Source organism: Geospiza fortis, unplaced genomic scaffold (assembly GCF_000277835.1).
Source record: "Geospiza fortis unplaced genomic scaffold, GeoFor_1.0 scaffold78, whole genome shotgun sequence".
Taxonomy (NCBI): Eukaryota; Metazoa; Chordata; class Aves; order Passeriformes; family Thraupidae; genus Geospiza; species Geospiza fortis.
In genome coordinates, this window is record NW_005054339.1 from 5,910,920 (window position 1) to 5,926,845 (window position 15,926).

General features: G+C 40.0%; 1 protein-coding gene across 1 annotated transcript in view; it reads right to left on the reverse strand.

Annotated features, from left to right (window-relative positions):
- EEFSEC (eukaryotic elongation factor, selenocysteine-tRNA specific) overlaps positions 1–15,926 on the reverse strand; it is a 122,159-nt gene that overhangs the window by 28,689 nt on the left and 77,544 nt on the right. The window contains exon 6 of the mRNA XM_031058190.1: positions 11,883–12,039. Within this exon, the coding sequence (XP_030914050.1) occupies positions 11,883–12,039 (157 nt within the window). The remainder of the gene's footprint in view (positions 1–11,882; positions 12,040–15,926) is intronic.

The following is a 15,926-nucleotide window of genomic DNA, read 5'->3' on the forward strand; positions in this document are numbered from 1 at the left end:
CAGCAGGAACTTGCATTCTTTAGCACATTTTCAGACCTCAATAAACATCTTCTTTCTCTCATGCTGCTTGGCACAGCCCATGTTACCATTGTGGGAGCTTGAGAAGATAATTCATTGCAATCATAAAGAAAACAAATGCATATTCTTCAGGCTGCATTAATGTTGTAATACCAATCCTGATGGCTGATACTTCAGCAGGCAAACAGCCCCTTGCCTAACACATCCATACATCAACTGGCTATATTAGGGTGAGAGAACTGCTCTTTCACAGACAGAAAACTCAGATTTTCTGAGTGCACTGAGGAGTAAATACATACCTGGCAGCAAACTTGTACTGAATTAAAAATCTTCAGGTGCACAACAAAAAGCCTGCATCACACAAATAGTGATCTTCATTTACATACAATGAAACAGTTTAGGATGGAACAACAAAGTAATCAAAGGGATGGCACAGGTCCATCTTCTTGGTTCAGGGTTCTGCATATATATATATACACATATATACCTATATATATACATACATACATATATATATATACACACACATATCCCATTTAAAAATATCCTAAGAAGCAGCAGAGGTTTGTGTGGGAAAGATCAGGGGAAGGGGCTGCAGAAGTGAGAAAAGGCAAATGGCCAAACAGAGAGGGAATTGAGTGGGGAGGGGAAGAGTAGAAATGGATTAGGGTAAAACATCAAAAAACTCAAACTGGATAACTCATCAGTTGTAACAGGAAAGAAGAGGTTCTCTGAATCACCTAATTGTCTTGATTTGCTAATCTGGAATAGGTTGAGGGGGATGAGGGGAAAGTGGTGAGGGGAATTGAGGGCTCAGAGGTTTAAAAAATATTGTCATAAAACCCATAGCACAAAAGGATGCAATATGGAGTTCTTGGGATTGAAGTTACAACTACAGATATTACAAGAAAGACTTTTCTAAGCACGATGATGGTCTTCTCTACTTTTCCTATAACTTTTATTCCATGTATTAAGTACTTTGTAAAGTATTTTTTGCAATTTTCTTTTAAATGCGGTAATATTGTAGCTACAGGCAGGAAATGCTTTTGTTGCTTATGTATAACATTATACAAAATCATGTTACAGCAGAGCCCTCCCTATGAAAACAGGTCTATTGAAGCTCCAGTTATTTCCTATTCTTTATTAAACACTCAAATTCCTTTGTGGAAACACAAGCCAAAGACTCCTTTACACAGACTTCCTTGAAATCAATGCACACTATTAAGAACAACTATTTTTTTTGTCCCCAAACTCAAAACATGGATCAGGCTCTCAAGGTTAACGTCCTTGTCACACAACAGTTCTCATACCCTGTGCACTGGCCACTGTTGTGAGTCAATACTTCAAATACTCTACAACTTGCAAACCACAAAGCTCTATGCCTCCAGGAAGCCCCTGTGGTGTATGTTTTTACTCAGACTTCAAAAAGCTATCAGAACAAACACTGGTGGAAAGGGAAGGTGAAAGGCCCAGGGGATGAACGATCAAAATCGAGTAAACGAGCACAAACAGTTTACAGAAAGGGAGAGAAACTTCATGGCAAGGGGGCAACCTGAATGCATGAGTGACCCTTGTGGAGACTTAAGAAGATCAAAGTCATGTAAAGGCTTGTAACCTAAGTATTTTCCACCCAAAGACTGCAAAGCCAGGAGTGAGAACTGTAACATCCAAAAACTAGCATCCCGTTTTGCACTCAAGAAAGCAGAAATAAAGATGAAGGAAATAATTCCTTCTCTGGTATTGTATAAATAAACTACAGACCTGGGAACACAAAGTTTGGATTCCTGGCTTCCACTTCCTTTCTCTACCTAAAGAAGTGGGCTCTTGGAGAAAGCTGCCCACTACAAACAGGACAGAGCAGGTTCTTCCTGACCAGCTCATCCTGAAACCCTTGGTCCACCTGTCTAGAGAGTACTTCAGTCATCTCTCACCAAAAGCCATAACCCTTCAAAGTAAAACTCCACCTAAAACATCAAAAGAAGCAACTATAAATAGTGTATATCCCCTGCATATTTTTTGGAGAATTTAAAGATCACATTAAAAAGTACCATGTTTGGGCCACTTGGTCATGTACCTGAATTCCTCACATTTAGCTGTTTTGACATTAGCTGAGCCCTCAGTATGAAAAAGAGCCCTTCCTTCCCAGAAAGACAATGCTAAACTGAGCAGCAGTAAGCCAACAAATGTTTTTATGATGTTTTGTAACTCTTCAGAAGAAACTGCATTTTGTTCCTTCTGTACATTTTTCCAAAGCACTCACTGAAGCATCCAAACTTGCAAAAGAGCAAGTATATGAGAACTAAGTTAAAAAAAAAAATTTAAAAAAATCCGATTTGTTTTAAGAGACACAAGATATTACCAAATTATTATTTTTTGATGCTCCAAAGTTGCTCAGCCAAACTGTATAGACACATAATAAAACCCTCTGTTAGTTATATTATTTTTCAAGAAAAAGTTTTCGTATTTAAAATTACAGTGTGTACTGAATTTGCAAAATGAAACACCTAAAAAAGGACAACAACAAAAAACAGACAGAAGGTAGCTCATGCATCCTGCTTGTGCTTGCAGGGTGTGTGGTACATTAAACTTCTGTACTATTTTATGAAAGTAAGAGCAATTGTGTTGTTCCATGCCATGTTCTAATCCAAACTGTTTGCAACTTCAGCAGCATAAACCCAGTGAAGTCAAAATTAAATGAAGAATTTGGTCTGTAAGAAACAGGACAACTGGGTTTTAGTGACTGTGCAAAGCAACTCCACTTTAAAACCAAAAATATCCAAAATATAAATGCAGCAGAAATTTTAAAACATAAATATGGTTCTATTCTGAAATTGTGTGTTTACGGAACCATCACATATGCAAAATAGGGTAGGATTGCTTTTATAAGGGAAATACACTTGCTCACTTTCTCTTTTGAATATTTAATTTTGCCTCCCACCCACATGTTGGATTTCTTCCTCCTTTTTTTCTTCAAAAAGGTAACCTTCAGTAAAGGAGCCCACTGAACAAAGGATTTCCTAAGCACGTGAAGCCAGACTCACCACAGCCCAACAGGCAGTTTACATAACAGCAGCACGGAGCCAAGAGGTGTTAGATAATTCGGAAATGGTGCCCAAGGAAGTTAAGGGTGATGTGATGGCAAATACAACCCAGAACAAATACAGGCAGATGGAGCAGCCTGTTTGGCCACATCCCCTGCAGACATGCCCAGCCAGGGAGCTGCACTGGGCAATGGGCTCCAAGAGCTTACAGCTGCTGTTATAATTATTCAAAATTCAGCAAAGTAACAGCCCTAAATGTGCAAGATGCTTATTTCCTCCCAGGGAATGCAACTTTCCACAATAACTACATTCCCCCAAAATAACAAAGCCTGGATTAACTGGAAAGACTTACGACCACAAGAGACTCTACACAGAAGTAAGGTTATTATACACAGCAGCATTTCCAGCTCTCAGTTTCACCACAAATCTCAAGATAAGTGCACCTCTTTTGAAATCCCAGATCCTAAAAACATGCAACTGAGTGCAAATCTCAGTTTGTTTAATTTATGTATCTAGCTCTTGTGGCTTAGGAGAATCTTATATATGACCTGAGTTTATCTAAGAAAAGAAACAATCCTTACAGATTTTTTTTTCTTTTAATAAAAGGAAAATCATTCTTTGGGGGCTTACTATCATGAGTACTTTGGACAGCTGACTACCAATGCCACTGCCAATTGAAACAACAACTGCTCAGTTTCAAAAATACTTGTAAAAACCCACAGTCGTCTCCCAAGCTCTTCCCACTATCAGATCCTGATTTTATCCTCAAATTAAGATAAATAAATTCTATTATAGCATCTTTCTATTTTGCAACAGGGATTTGAAACTTAACTTCAGAATAACCAGTGGAGCAGTTGCTGTTCTTGGAGGCAAAAAAGGAAACTTAATTAGAAAGCACTTGGAGCAGACTATTTTGGCAGCTCAATTCCCAGTGGCCTCCATCTGCAGTGGGCAACCTCAGGCACAGAGCTAGACTGGATTTTCCCTTCAGCTCTTCCTTTCAAGAGTTCACAATATTGCAGCACTAGAACATCCACAGGTCAGAAAAAAATCACCTCTACCTTGCACATCCCTACAGAAGCCTGAAAATGCTGGTAGAAATATTTGAGGGCAAACCAAGCTGTCACTGGCACCCAACTTCAGGGACCAAGAAAGATGGGCAGGGGATGCAGTAGCAGATGAATAAAGAACAGAAGCAAAGTGGAGAGAGACCATTAGCAAAAACTTAGTCAAAGTGAAGGGAGGCTCAATGCAGATTGGAAGCAAGCATTAAGAAAAGAAAATGTATGCAACTGATTACTAAGTGGGGCTTCTTTTTGTCATGGGTGGTGTATTTGTTTTTCTTCCCCAAGTGGTAGAATCTGTAGAAGTTAAGATACCCTATGGCCAAACAAATCCCATCTGTTGGAATTCTTTTTTATTTTCTTAATAGGATTTTTTCCCATAAATAGCACAAATAATTGATTTCATATTTACAGCAGGACTCCAGCAAAATGCAAAAATTAAAGGAGTTGATTACTCACTGGAGAAAAAAAATCCCTCAGTTCAGGACAACAGGTCAGTTACAAAGCATCACCAAAACTAGCAAAGTTCCTTGTTGTGTCAGTGTGGGGAATGCAATCACTGAATTAGACCTGCTATCATAATAAATCTCATAATGGAGAGCTAATTAAGGTTTTTTTTATATCTGAAATTCTAAATGCTTAACTTCACCACCTTGTCTTTTCAAGGTAATTGTCTTTATAGATTGAGGTAGCACCTACATCCTTACTGCTTTCCACATACAAACAGTCAGCTCAGAAAAACAGAATACAGAATAATAACAGCAACAAACTGAATATGAGCCCAGGAGGCAGCAAAGCCCAGAGTGAAAGCTCATTTTGCTTTGGGGCTGAGCTCACACTTGTGCAAGTGTGAGGTGCTTTGCTACTCAGGGAAGCAGAAAGGGCTCAGAACACACTGCTCTACTGCCACAGCAGGGATGGTCAGAGAGCAATAGAATGCCTCCTGAAGGCCACCAACAGCCCTGCCCTCGAGGGGAGTATGGTGGGCACTGGTGTGATGTGGGCTGCAGGAGATAAACACTGCAGTCACATCATGTGGTGCAGAACCACCAATGTTCCTTCTGTTGCACTAATGGCACTTCCATTAGGCTCCTCTTGCACAAGAATAGAAAGGGTGCGTGGCAGTAAAATAAAAGGCTCCCTCTCACTCTTTTCAATGACCCAGAGGCTCACTGTGTAGCCCAAACTGTACCCAACACAAGGGCTTGCAAGGAGCTGGACTCTTCTTGCAGACACACTCAAATGCTGCTACATCACCTGATGCCTGATAATTCCATAGTCCACGTCTGCTTGATGCCAGAAATTCAACCTGCTGGACAGATACTCCAATGGAAACTTCAAATCCAAAGAGTCATAACCTGCTCTGGGAGCAGCATCTGCTCCAGTGTGCAATGACCTGGTGCCTGTGAAACCAATCTCACTATCAACACATTCCCCCTTCAGAGCTCTCAGTTCAGAGATTCCATCCTGCTCTTCTGTCATTGCAGACAAGACCAGGATCTCCCAATCCTATCATGAATGAGGCAGACAGGCAGTTAGTAAGTTGTTATTTCCTTGACTTCTGTTTTCATTCAGAAGGATTGTACACAAATTTTGACTTTGATTCCACAAGGACTCTCTAAGGTCGATAAATCTGGTTATTCAGCTTCAAAGGTCAATATGGGCACACATGATGTCACCACTCAAAAGTAGGCTTGCTTCCTTCAGGCCAACCTTTTTGTGCAAATGCAGTACAAATTCCCTGTTCCTATGTGGTCACCAGGACTTCCACATCACTACAGTTTAATCTGCTCAAGAGGGGATCATACAAGGAAGTGATGCCTCTCTGGCAACAATCCTCTCCCAGCCTCTGTCCATGCTACACCAGCCAACTTTCACAAAAAGGAGAGAAGGAGATTTATGCCTGAAGTACCCCTTAAGGATTTTAGGTTTTGTTTGGTTTAGAGGGTAAGGGAAAAGAGACTGTGAAAGAACAAGCAGAGCTAATCTCCAGCTTTTAAATAAAACACAGCAACACAGATTTCTTCGCCCTTGGGCTTTTGTTTTTCCTCTTGACTGAAATCCTGCTGAGCCTCACCTGATACTGACAGGGATGGCAACCCACCAGACCCTTGCAGCCAACAATTTTTTATTTTCCTTTATTAAAATAGAAGCCAGGCTGGGAAAACAAGGACATTAAATGTGCCTAAATTCCATTTGGCCTAAGAGAAGATTATCCTATTCTAATGTAACACAAGCAAAGAATTCCAAATGTCAAGATCTCCCACAAAAAAGGTATGCTGCTCAGTGACAGGATGTTTAATTATTCTCAGTGCAATGAAAAGGTTTAAGCTGCCCCATTCCTACTGATGTCAGTAAGGAGTGTCCTCCAAATCACAGAGTTGGGAATATGACATTAACTACAACCATTTAAAGCTTGTCTCCTACAATTGTTAAGAAAAATCCAAACCCCTGAAAGTAATATTCCACAAATGCCAGCCACTTTGGAGTGTTGAGACCTACTTGAACAAAGTGACATATGCCTTGAATAGTAATGAAAAAAAAATCAAATATCAAAAAAGAATACAATTAAGATAGCTCTTAAGGAGGAGATTACAGAAGACAAAGTGATACACAAATTATTTTACTTGTATTTTTCAATCTTCACATAACTTTAACTTCCCTTATGCTATTTAACCTCCAGTCAACTTCCTCGTTTACATGGAATCCTTAAAAATACTGAAAAAAAAATTGAATTCCACTTTTAAACCCTCAGTTTTTAACTGGAATTGAAATCATGCACAGTAGTGCTGTTCATGTGCAGCTCTTACATCACAGCTCTCCCACTATGTCATTAAGTACTTTGCAAGCCAGTGGGGGATCTCATCCAACAAAAAAAGCGGCAAAATATAAAAACACCAAAGATGCACCAAATCCACAAAATCCTGAGGGGGAAAACATATTCTGTATTTCTACCCTTAATTTCACACGTAAGAATACAAGGAATTCCCAAGAATAAGACACTTTGCTGAATTCTGACCACTGTATGCCATGTTACACCAGCACTGCAGGATGCCAGAGGTGAGGGAGATCTGTGCAGTCACTTCAGAACAGACTTTTATGGCACATTCAATCCGTCTTACCCTGACAAGCAGTGGAAACAGTGAAATGGACTTGTTGTCTCAAGTGCAAGGCAAAAAGTTACTGGCAACAAAAGGCAAAGTCATAAACCAGTTTGTTTTCACCTGTTTTAAGAAACCTAAAACTCCTGTTATCCTGCATGGCTAAAAAGAACAGAGAAGCCACAAAGCATGTACTCCAATATTCTCATTTTTATCTCTTCTTATGAAAAGTGTCTTTTATTACATTTAAATTTGCTCAATTCAGAAATGTGTTCAGCTCTTAGGAGTGTTAGATATGTACCGCTTCTTTCACATTAAGAAATAAGGTAACTCTTTAAGTCACATACAGCAATTTTTAGTCAAAAAGAGGAGAATGGCAGTTAGACACATTGCAGTGCCTCAGAAAGGATGAACACTTCACTAGAAATTAGACAGAAAAACAGAAAGGAAAGTGAACCATGCCTGAGATATCACACATGCTCCAATTAGATTTTAAAAGTTGCTACGTTTTACAATAATCAAGCACATGACAAATGCAATGAGCCAAAACCAAAGAAATGGGCATGTCTAAAGTCAATCTTTTAGAAGATGTCAAGACACGCAGCAACAGATCATGATTTTGCAAACCAAGCACAGTTTTACAGGGTCAGTTCTTGGGTGAGAGACAGTTAAATAAAATCCACAATTAGCACTAGGTTATTCAAATGATTTGCTGAACTTTCCTCTAAATGTCTTATCAACTGGCACAACATTCCTTGGTGCAAGGTATGTTGAAATAAGCATTTTCCAAAGACTGTCACTGTTAGCTTTTATCTTCTTTAGAATAAGACACTTAAACATACATTGCCTCCCCAAACTTGTTCTTGAACAATACTTCTCACTCATTTGCCCTGTACAGTGTTCCATTTACAACTAAAACAGCTGCCACATATCACCCACCTCAGCAAGCAGCGCCCCATCAGTAGCTCGCTCCCTCATCCACACAAAGCATATCTTTAAAAGCAGTGTAGTTTAAATTGCCTTTCAAACCCCGTCTGCTTTTTAAGCAGCTTGTTAAACTACACAAAACTCTCTTGTGAGTTTAGAGATTGTGTCCCCCTTTTCATGCATTTGATCATGCAATCAGTCTGGAAAGGAAGCGTCATCCTGTCAATTAACAGGCCTTGAAACTTTGCCTTTAGTTAAAGCACAAACAGCTCCACAACTGAGCCCTACAGAACAGATCTGCCAGCAAATACTTTTTTTTCCTTTTAGATGCTGCTGCAAACATTCTAGAAACGTTATACCCTGTCATTTAAGCAATAAAAGCATACCTGGACAAAAAATCAGAAGCAAGTTGAAAAATAAATTGTACTTCCACCCACCACCCTACTGCCTGCCTGTTTTACCCTGCACTAGCAAACATCCAGGCAAACTACACATAAATATTGTCAAACTGGGATACATCTTCATCTGCAAAGATGATCTGGCAGTGCAAGACATCTCTGCTAAATAATATCTCTCAATAGTCAAGTTACACTTTATTTCATGTTATTAAGCTTTGCTTCCACCTCCTTGGACCACCCTAAGGGATTCTTCTCCATTATGTTCTTCAAATACTTGTGGATAATAATATCTCCCACTTAGATATCGTTTAGCCAAGTTTCATGCATTTCTTTTCATCTTCTTTCCCTCATAAATCAATCCCTTCAGCCTCTCCAGCATTCTTGCTGCTCTTCCCTGAACTTTTTCCAAAGTACTGACATCTTTCAGCAACTGAGGAACTTCCAATTGCATGCTGTACTCTAGATGTGCTTTTTGTACTCTAAAGAAAGATAATTATGTCTTTTCAAGAAATATTAATGCTCTAAGCCTGGAATAAATCTAAATCAGGAATTTCATTACTTTGGAGTTTTTTTTTTCCAGAATGGATAGTAGTTATCCCTGTTTCACAAAGCAGAAGAGCAGAGAGAAGTATCTGACTTATTGCTGCACACAAGCAGTGCCAGAGTAAGAAACAGATCCACGTTCTGCCATTCCCAGCTGAGGTCTGCCAAGTTTCAGCCCACAGATGACATAAGGCAAAGTTCCCAGGCTGATCCATAGCAAACATAAGCCATTTCCAAGAGAGCATGGAAGAACAATTGGGGAGCCCCACACTTGCTCATGTGAGAGGTGTGGTTGGTACCAGTGGGACCATGCAGCACCCTAAGGTGTGCCATCGTCTATTGTCACCTTTAGTAGTCAGGACACAAATCTCTGACACATCTCCTTAAATTTTACTGCCATGGAGAGGTTTGTTTCTAGATCCAGTCATCAGCTATCATCAGGTCAACTAGCTGAACAAGCTAACTCAGTTCTAGAGGTTGACTGGTTTTAAATATGAGAGGACTGATGACTGCCAGGCTGAGGCAGTACAAGGCAGTCTTCAACCTGAACATTTCCTTTCCTTCCCTCCCACTCACTGATATACTTCTGAAGGAATCACAGAAAAATAACTTTAGAAAAAATTTTAAAAAAGGTCTACCCAAAAAAATATGAGACTGTATGAGAGGAGACAAGGATGAAGGATGGGATGGGGGTAAGGGAGAGAGAAGTCTGATCAGTTAAATTAAAAAAAAACAAAACAACCAACTCACAAACAGGGTGCAGACACATTAAAAAGCAACACTGATCTAACAAAGGAATGTGAACTGCAGTTGACTCAAGCAGTATCACAGCAATGGCCCTCCCCCTACACACAAATCTCTGGAACTCTTAAAGAGACATGTTTTTAGGGTCTTTCAAATTCTGTGCTTCTTTTCTATTCCTTGATACCCTCAACCTGACTTAACTTACTGCCTTTTCTTTCCAGACAACCTTTCAAGAGCACCCAAGTTTGACCCAGACTAAAGCAAAGCAAACTAAGTTGTATTATTCTGCCTACTTTAGCGAGGTATTAAATTCTAGCATTCTGCCACATATTCTTCTCATTGAAAGAATAAACCATAAAGGGTCCTCTGTTTCAAGGTCTGCTGTTGAACATCTGATGAGTGTAACCAAGATTAGATAATGAACACCTTGGTGAAAGGTATCATTTCTTCCCACTAGCTTAATGGACAGAGCAAAATACCATTATCTAAATCTATATACAATTTTCTTAATGTAACTGCTGGTTCACAATTACAGTTCCTGCTTAAATCCACGAGGGTGCCAGAGACTCCTTATAAGGCTTCTCTCTGTCCCAGGAAGAACCATTTCCACCCTCCAAAAAAGTAGAAATGGCAATGTAAATGCCCTCCTCCTGTTCTTTTTGTTCATCAGATTTTTGCCTCAGGGAGAGAAAAGTTACTAAGAACATTACATAACTGCATTTTTAAGCAAGACACCGTCTTGATTTTCAGTTTTTCAGCTCTAATATCATCTATGCATCATTTCATCACCTACCTAAAGGTACCTCAGTGAATCCCTACAATCTTTTCTCTACCAGAAAACTAGAAGTAAACACACATCTGATGCAACCTTTTTCTTTATATGTGAAGTGTGTTTGCTAATTAGGCTCTCAGACCTATTTGCAAAATCCAGCATTTGATTACAAAACTAGAAGTACAGCTAGGATACAACACGAGATATTTTTTATAGTCAGAAATTCTTATCCTGTAACAGGAAGAAGAAACTTGCAGAGGGTCAAAATTAGAGCAGCTGCATCACACTAAATTAAAAGGAAAGATAGTCCATCTTCTGCAAGGAATCAGGAAACTTCACCTTTCTCTGAAGATCAATGACTATGTTGACTGTTTGCTGCCATAGAATACTGTAATTCCTTTCCTCCACTTGTTCAACAGAAGCAATCTTGCTCATCTCCCTAAGAGGGTGGGGGATTATCTAGTGACAAATGGGCTGAAGACAAAACAGAAATACAAAAGTACTGCCCGGTATCCTTAAAATCTTATCCTGCAATCTGAGTTAAATGCTACACCTATTACTGCCTTTTGAAAAGGTTCAGAACTACTCTCCTGCCTTAAAAGAAGAAGGAAAAAAAACCCCAATAAATGACACTTATAAACTCTAGCACCCATAATTTCCTATGCTCTAACCTAAGGAGGCATAAATCCTTCCTGTAATTCACCAAGGATGAAAAATACAGTCACATATAGTATTATAAAACCAGGAGACACAAGCAATAAAAAAACTCTCAAGATGTCCAAAACCCCATTTATCAAGCAGTTTTTGCTTGAAGGCAAGTTAGGTAATAACATGCAGAACAGAGCCAATTTAAGGAACTTGCATCCAATATACTGTATTTAATAAGCAGCCACAGGTAAAAGTGATTGCAGGTTTGCTTTCTTTTATTTGTTCAGAAGGGCTCTGGTGCAAATCATACCTACATTAAGAGAGGAGAGATTACCACAAACCTCTCTGGGCACAGCATGATTTCTGTGTTAGCGCCACTTAGCAAGAAGGCATTATGAGACCTGAGTTTGTTGACACAGGGGATGTGGCTTCAGCACATTCAGTCTCACACTGTAAGTCACATCCACCATCATGTAATTAGAAGAGGTACAGGCCCCACCAGATCACTGCTCCAACTGGGTGTAAGCTGATTTCAAAACTTCAGGAGATCACTGGTAGCACTTCACCTTGCAATATGGAAATATACGCTGGACATAGACTCTTATTAGTTAACTGCTAACACCTACCTGGAATTCGGATTTTGAATTTACCACTTTGTCCAAAACCACCATCTATTATTCCATCTTCTCCTGTAGACAGTTTCACTTTCAGACCCACAAAAATCTGGATGTTTGTTTCCTTTTTAAACAATGAACGACCAATCACGCTGTAATCGTCCATCACCTGCAAACAAAAAAATAGGGATTCATAACTCCAGAAGCTAAAGTGACAAGAAATCATCCATGTTATGTGCTAAATTTGGCAACTTCTACCACTCCACCTTTGACAAACCATTTACTCCCAAATGAGCAAAACTCTGGGTGAGTCATCTAAACTGCTGAGTTTAAGGCAATTTGTGTCTAAAACCATAGAAGATTTTATGAGCTAACACATTTCTGCTTCTACCTCCCTTATCAAAATATAAGAAGAATAAAACCTACATCAGAACATGGTATAAAGATTAGTTAATTAAAATATTTTTCCTGCTTTGAAACCTTTCCATGAAAGTCATTGAAGTACCTATGTTGACAAAAAGTTTATTCCATTATTTATTCTACAGCTAAGTACATTATCATCTACATAAACAATCTTTCTCTTAGCTCCAGACCTGCATTCCAACAGCGACACTTGCAAAGAAATGACACAGCTTCTAAACAGAGCCTTTAAAATACTCACCTTTACATACATATTGATTTGTTAAAGCAAGAGCCTTATGACCACTGTATCCAATTTTAATTTCAAGGTTTGTAACCCAGTGGGAAGAACCATTCCAAGTTGAATTGTTAATTAAGCTATCAGGAACAAGAGGCAGCGAGGTTGGTGGGTAAGGCAAGATAAACAACCCTCCCTTAGGCATTACAAAATATAAGGTGCAGTCAAGTGAGCCTAATCCTGTAGGTGTGAATATCCTTGTACACCCACTGCCTGCAGTTACTCTACCTTGTACATGCAGAAAGAATATTTATTTATCAGAATAAATATGGGGATATTACTTCAATCTTTCCAAGATTATTTTTTGTGGTAAAAGTTGCGGCTCTTCTTCACATCTCAGGAACCATTTTTAGCTACACCTAAGGGTTGCAAAGACCAAAGTGACTTAGAACAGTAAAGAATTGCAATCAGTTCTGAACACTCCCCTTTCCTCAGTTTAAATGAACTCAAAATATTGATGACTTAAAATATCGCTGGTTTATTAAGCAACTGTCCTTCCCTGAAGCCTCCTCCATAAACTGTAATGCATATACAGACTCAAATCCCTAGGATTATTATTATTTTGTTGTATATATATGCCTCCATTTTAATGCCAATCTCAGGATGGTAGTAAACCTAGCATCAGAAATTTCATTTTTGTTTTATTTTAAACAGAACTTACTTGCTCAGCTGTAAACAGTCTTGAAAGGGCTGTGCAGTATTAGAGAGCACTGGCAGGACCTCTCCCTGTCCCAGACCAGGTGCAGGATGAGAAATACCCAGAGCCCTTCTTGCTTCTGTCACGTGGAGATGACAGCAGGACAGGCAGCTCTGCTCTGGGCTGGGTGCAGCCAAAGTTGCAGGCAGAAACACTCAGAGGCCTCAACAACACTCACTGCCCAAACTCCTCATCTTTCCCTCGAAAGGACACATTTTTGGGTTTTTGTTGTGTCTGTCCTCTCCCACTGCTTCAAAAGAGCTTGTGAACCACTGATGGCAGTATCACTGCTCAGCAATATTCTGGCTTAAATGAAAAATGTCTTTTCCTAGAGACCCTGATAATAGGTGGAGGTTGAGAGGGGAGATAAGCTTTCAGGCACACTTGCCTTTCTTTCTCTAGCCTAGAAGAAAAAGAAGCTGTTAATTCCAACCTGAGGAAGCACTTACATTCTCAAAATCTAAACTTTTTTCCTGTTACAGTGGCTGGAGAAATTAAAATGTTACTTCATCCTATAAATCTTTTATTCCTAAAACAAGATTTTCAAAACTGTTCATCCCTCTTGTCCACTGCTGGCTAGTGTTTCTTTCCTCTATGTTTGAAATACAGATGGTACAATATGCTCCAGGGAGGATCTCTAATATGTCTATTATTTCTGCAGTTATCCCTCAAATGGCACAGGAAGCCAACTTAAAAGGCCAACATCTTTCTAAACATCTTTTATTTTTCCAAGAGCACTTCAAAGTTATCTTTAACTTAATTAAAAATGGAATTACAGGATGAGCAATCATACTAGGCTAGCATGGCTCAGTTTAGAGCCTCCCCAGCAAAGCTGTCAGAAAAAACTCCAGTGACTTCTGTGAACAAGTGTTACAGGCATCAAGTACCTTAGAGTAAACCAGCAATGATAACCTTTAATTGAGTATTACAACAGAAACAAAATCTATCAGCATTTAGTTATGCCACACTCACTTAAAACCTTTGAATTAAAAAACCCTTATCTTTTATAAAGAAAGGTGCTTTTTAGGGTCTTGCTCTTGTACATTCAGTATAGGAGAGTAACCAAGGATTCCAGCTGCACTGTTCTTTTCACTCTCATGGTCACAGAACCACTGGGTTGGAAGAGACCTCTAAGACTGAGTCCAACCCATGCCCTAACACCTCAGCTAAACTATGGCACCAAGTGCCACATTCAATCTTTTTTTAAACACATCCAGAGATGGTGACTCCACCACCACCCTGGGGAAGAGAACTCCAGTACTTTACCACCCTTTCTGTAAAAAACTTTTTCCGAATATCCAGCCTATATTTCCCTTGGTGCAGCTTAAGAAAGCTGTGTTCTCTCCCTCTGTCAGCTGCTGCCTGGAGAAAGAGACCGATCCCACCTAACTGCAACCACCTTTCAGGAAGTTGTACAGAGTGATAAAGTCACATCTGAGTCTCCTTTTGTCCAGGCTGAGCACCCCCAGCCCCCTCAGTCGTTCCCCAGGGTTGGTGTTCCCAGCCCCTCTCCAGCCTCGTTGCCTCCTCTGGGCGCGTTCGAGCATCCCAAGGTCCTTCCCAAACTGAGGGGCCAGAACTGGACACAGCACTCGAGGTGCAGCCTCACCAGTGCCAAGCACAGGGGCAGAATGACCTCCCTGCTCCTGCTGGCCACCTGGGCACTGTCCAGCCACACCGTCCCCCGCCTAGACCATTGCAGGGAGTCATTGATTGTTTTGTGGCCAAAATGCAGGACTTGGCACTTTGACTTATTAAATTTCATCCTACTGGACTCTGCCCATCCATCCAACCATTCCAGGTCTCTCTGCAGAGCCCTCCTACCTTCCAACAGATGGACACACGCTGCCAGCCTAGAGTCATCTGCAAATTTACCAATGATAGGCTCGATCCCCTCATCCATGTCATCAATGAAAACATTAAACAGAACTGCACAGATCCCTGAGGGGCACCACTGGTCCCTGGCTGCCAGCTGGATGCAGCACCATTCACCACCACTCTCTAGGCTCAGCCATCCAGCCAGTTCTTAACTCAACTTGTTTAAAAAAAAAAAATCCCTCCTTTAACCAATGAATATGTTCTGTAGGTATCACCATGATTCCTTGGGCATCTCTACAGGCCATTAGAAACAAAACCATTTTAGTGGTGCTGAGATAATAACTGATCAGTGACTTGCCTGACTGGCTGTTTGGAATAAAACCTCTATGACTCAAAGTATCTGTCTCACCCACTAAATACTACACACCCCATCCTGTGCCATCCATGCCCTTCTGTGAGCCTATCACCAGTTCATCCCTGACAAAATAACTAGAGAATGCCTGTCCTAACAGGAACTAAGATAACTGGATCAGTCTTTGCATTAAAATAAATGAGTGTAGCAGAGAATTGCTATGAAGGAAAGCTCATTTTCTCAACTTTAAGATTGCATTAGAAAATAATAAAAGAAAAAGAAAAATTCTATTTTTGGTTTAGCTTTGCTTTGTAAAAAGGGAAAGAAATGCATGTTGCTCTCTCTAACTGAAACTCAACACTTCCAATTACTTTACCAGCAATTTACCTCCAATCGCGGGATTTTAAGTTAATCCCCTTTGAGTTCTCAGAACATCTACAATGGCAATCACTTTGCCTATTAGCTGAACAGCCTTTCAGGAGAGCTTTCTGC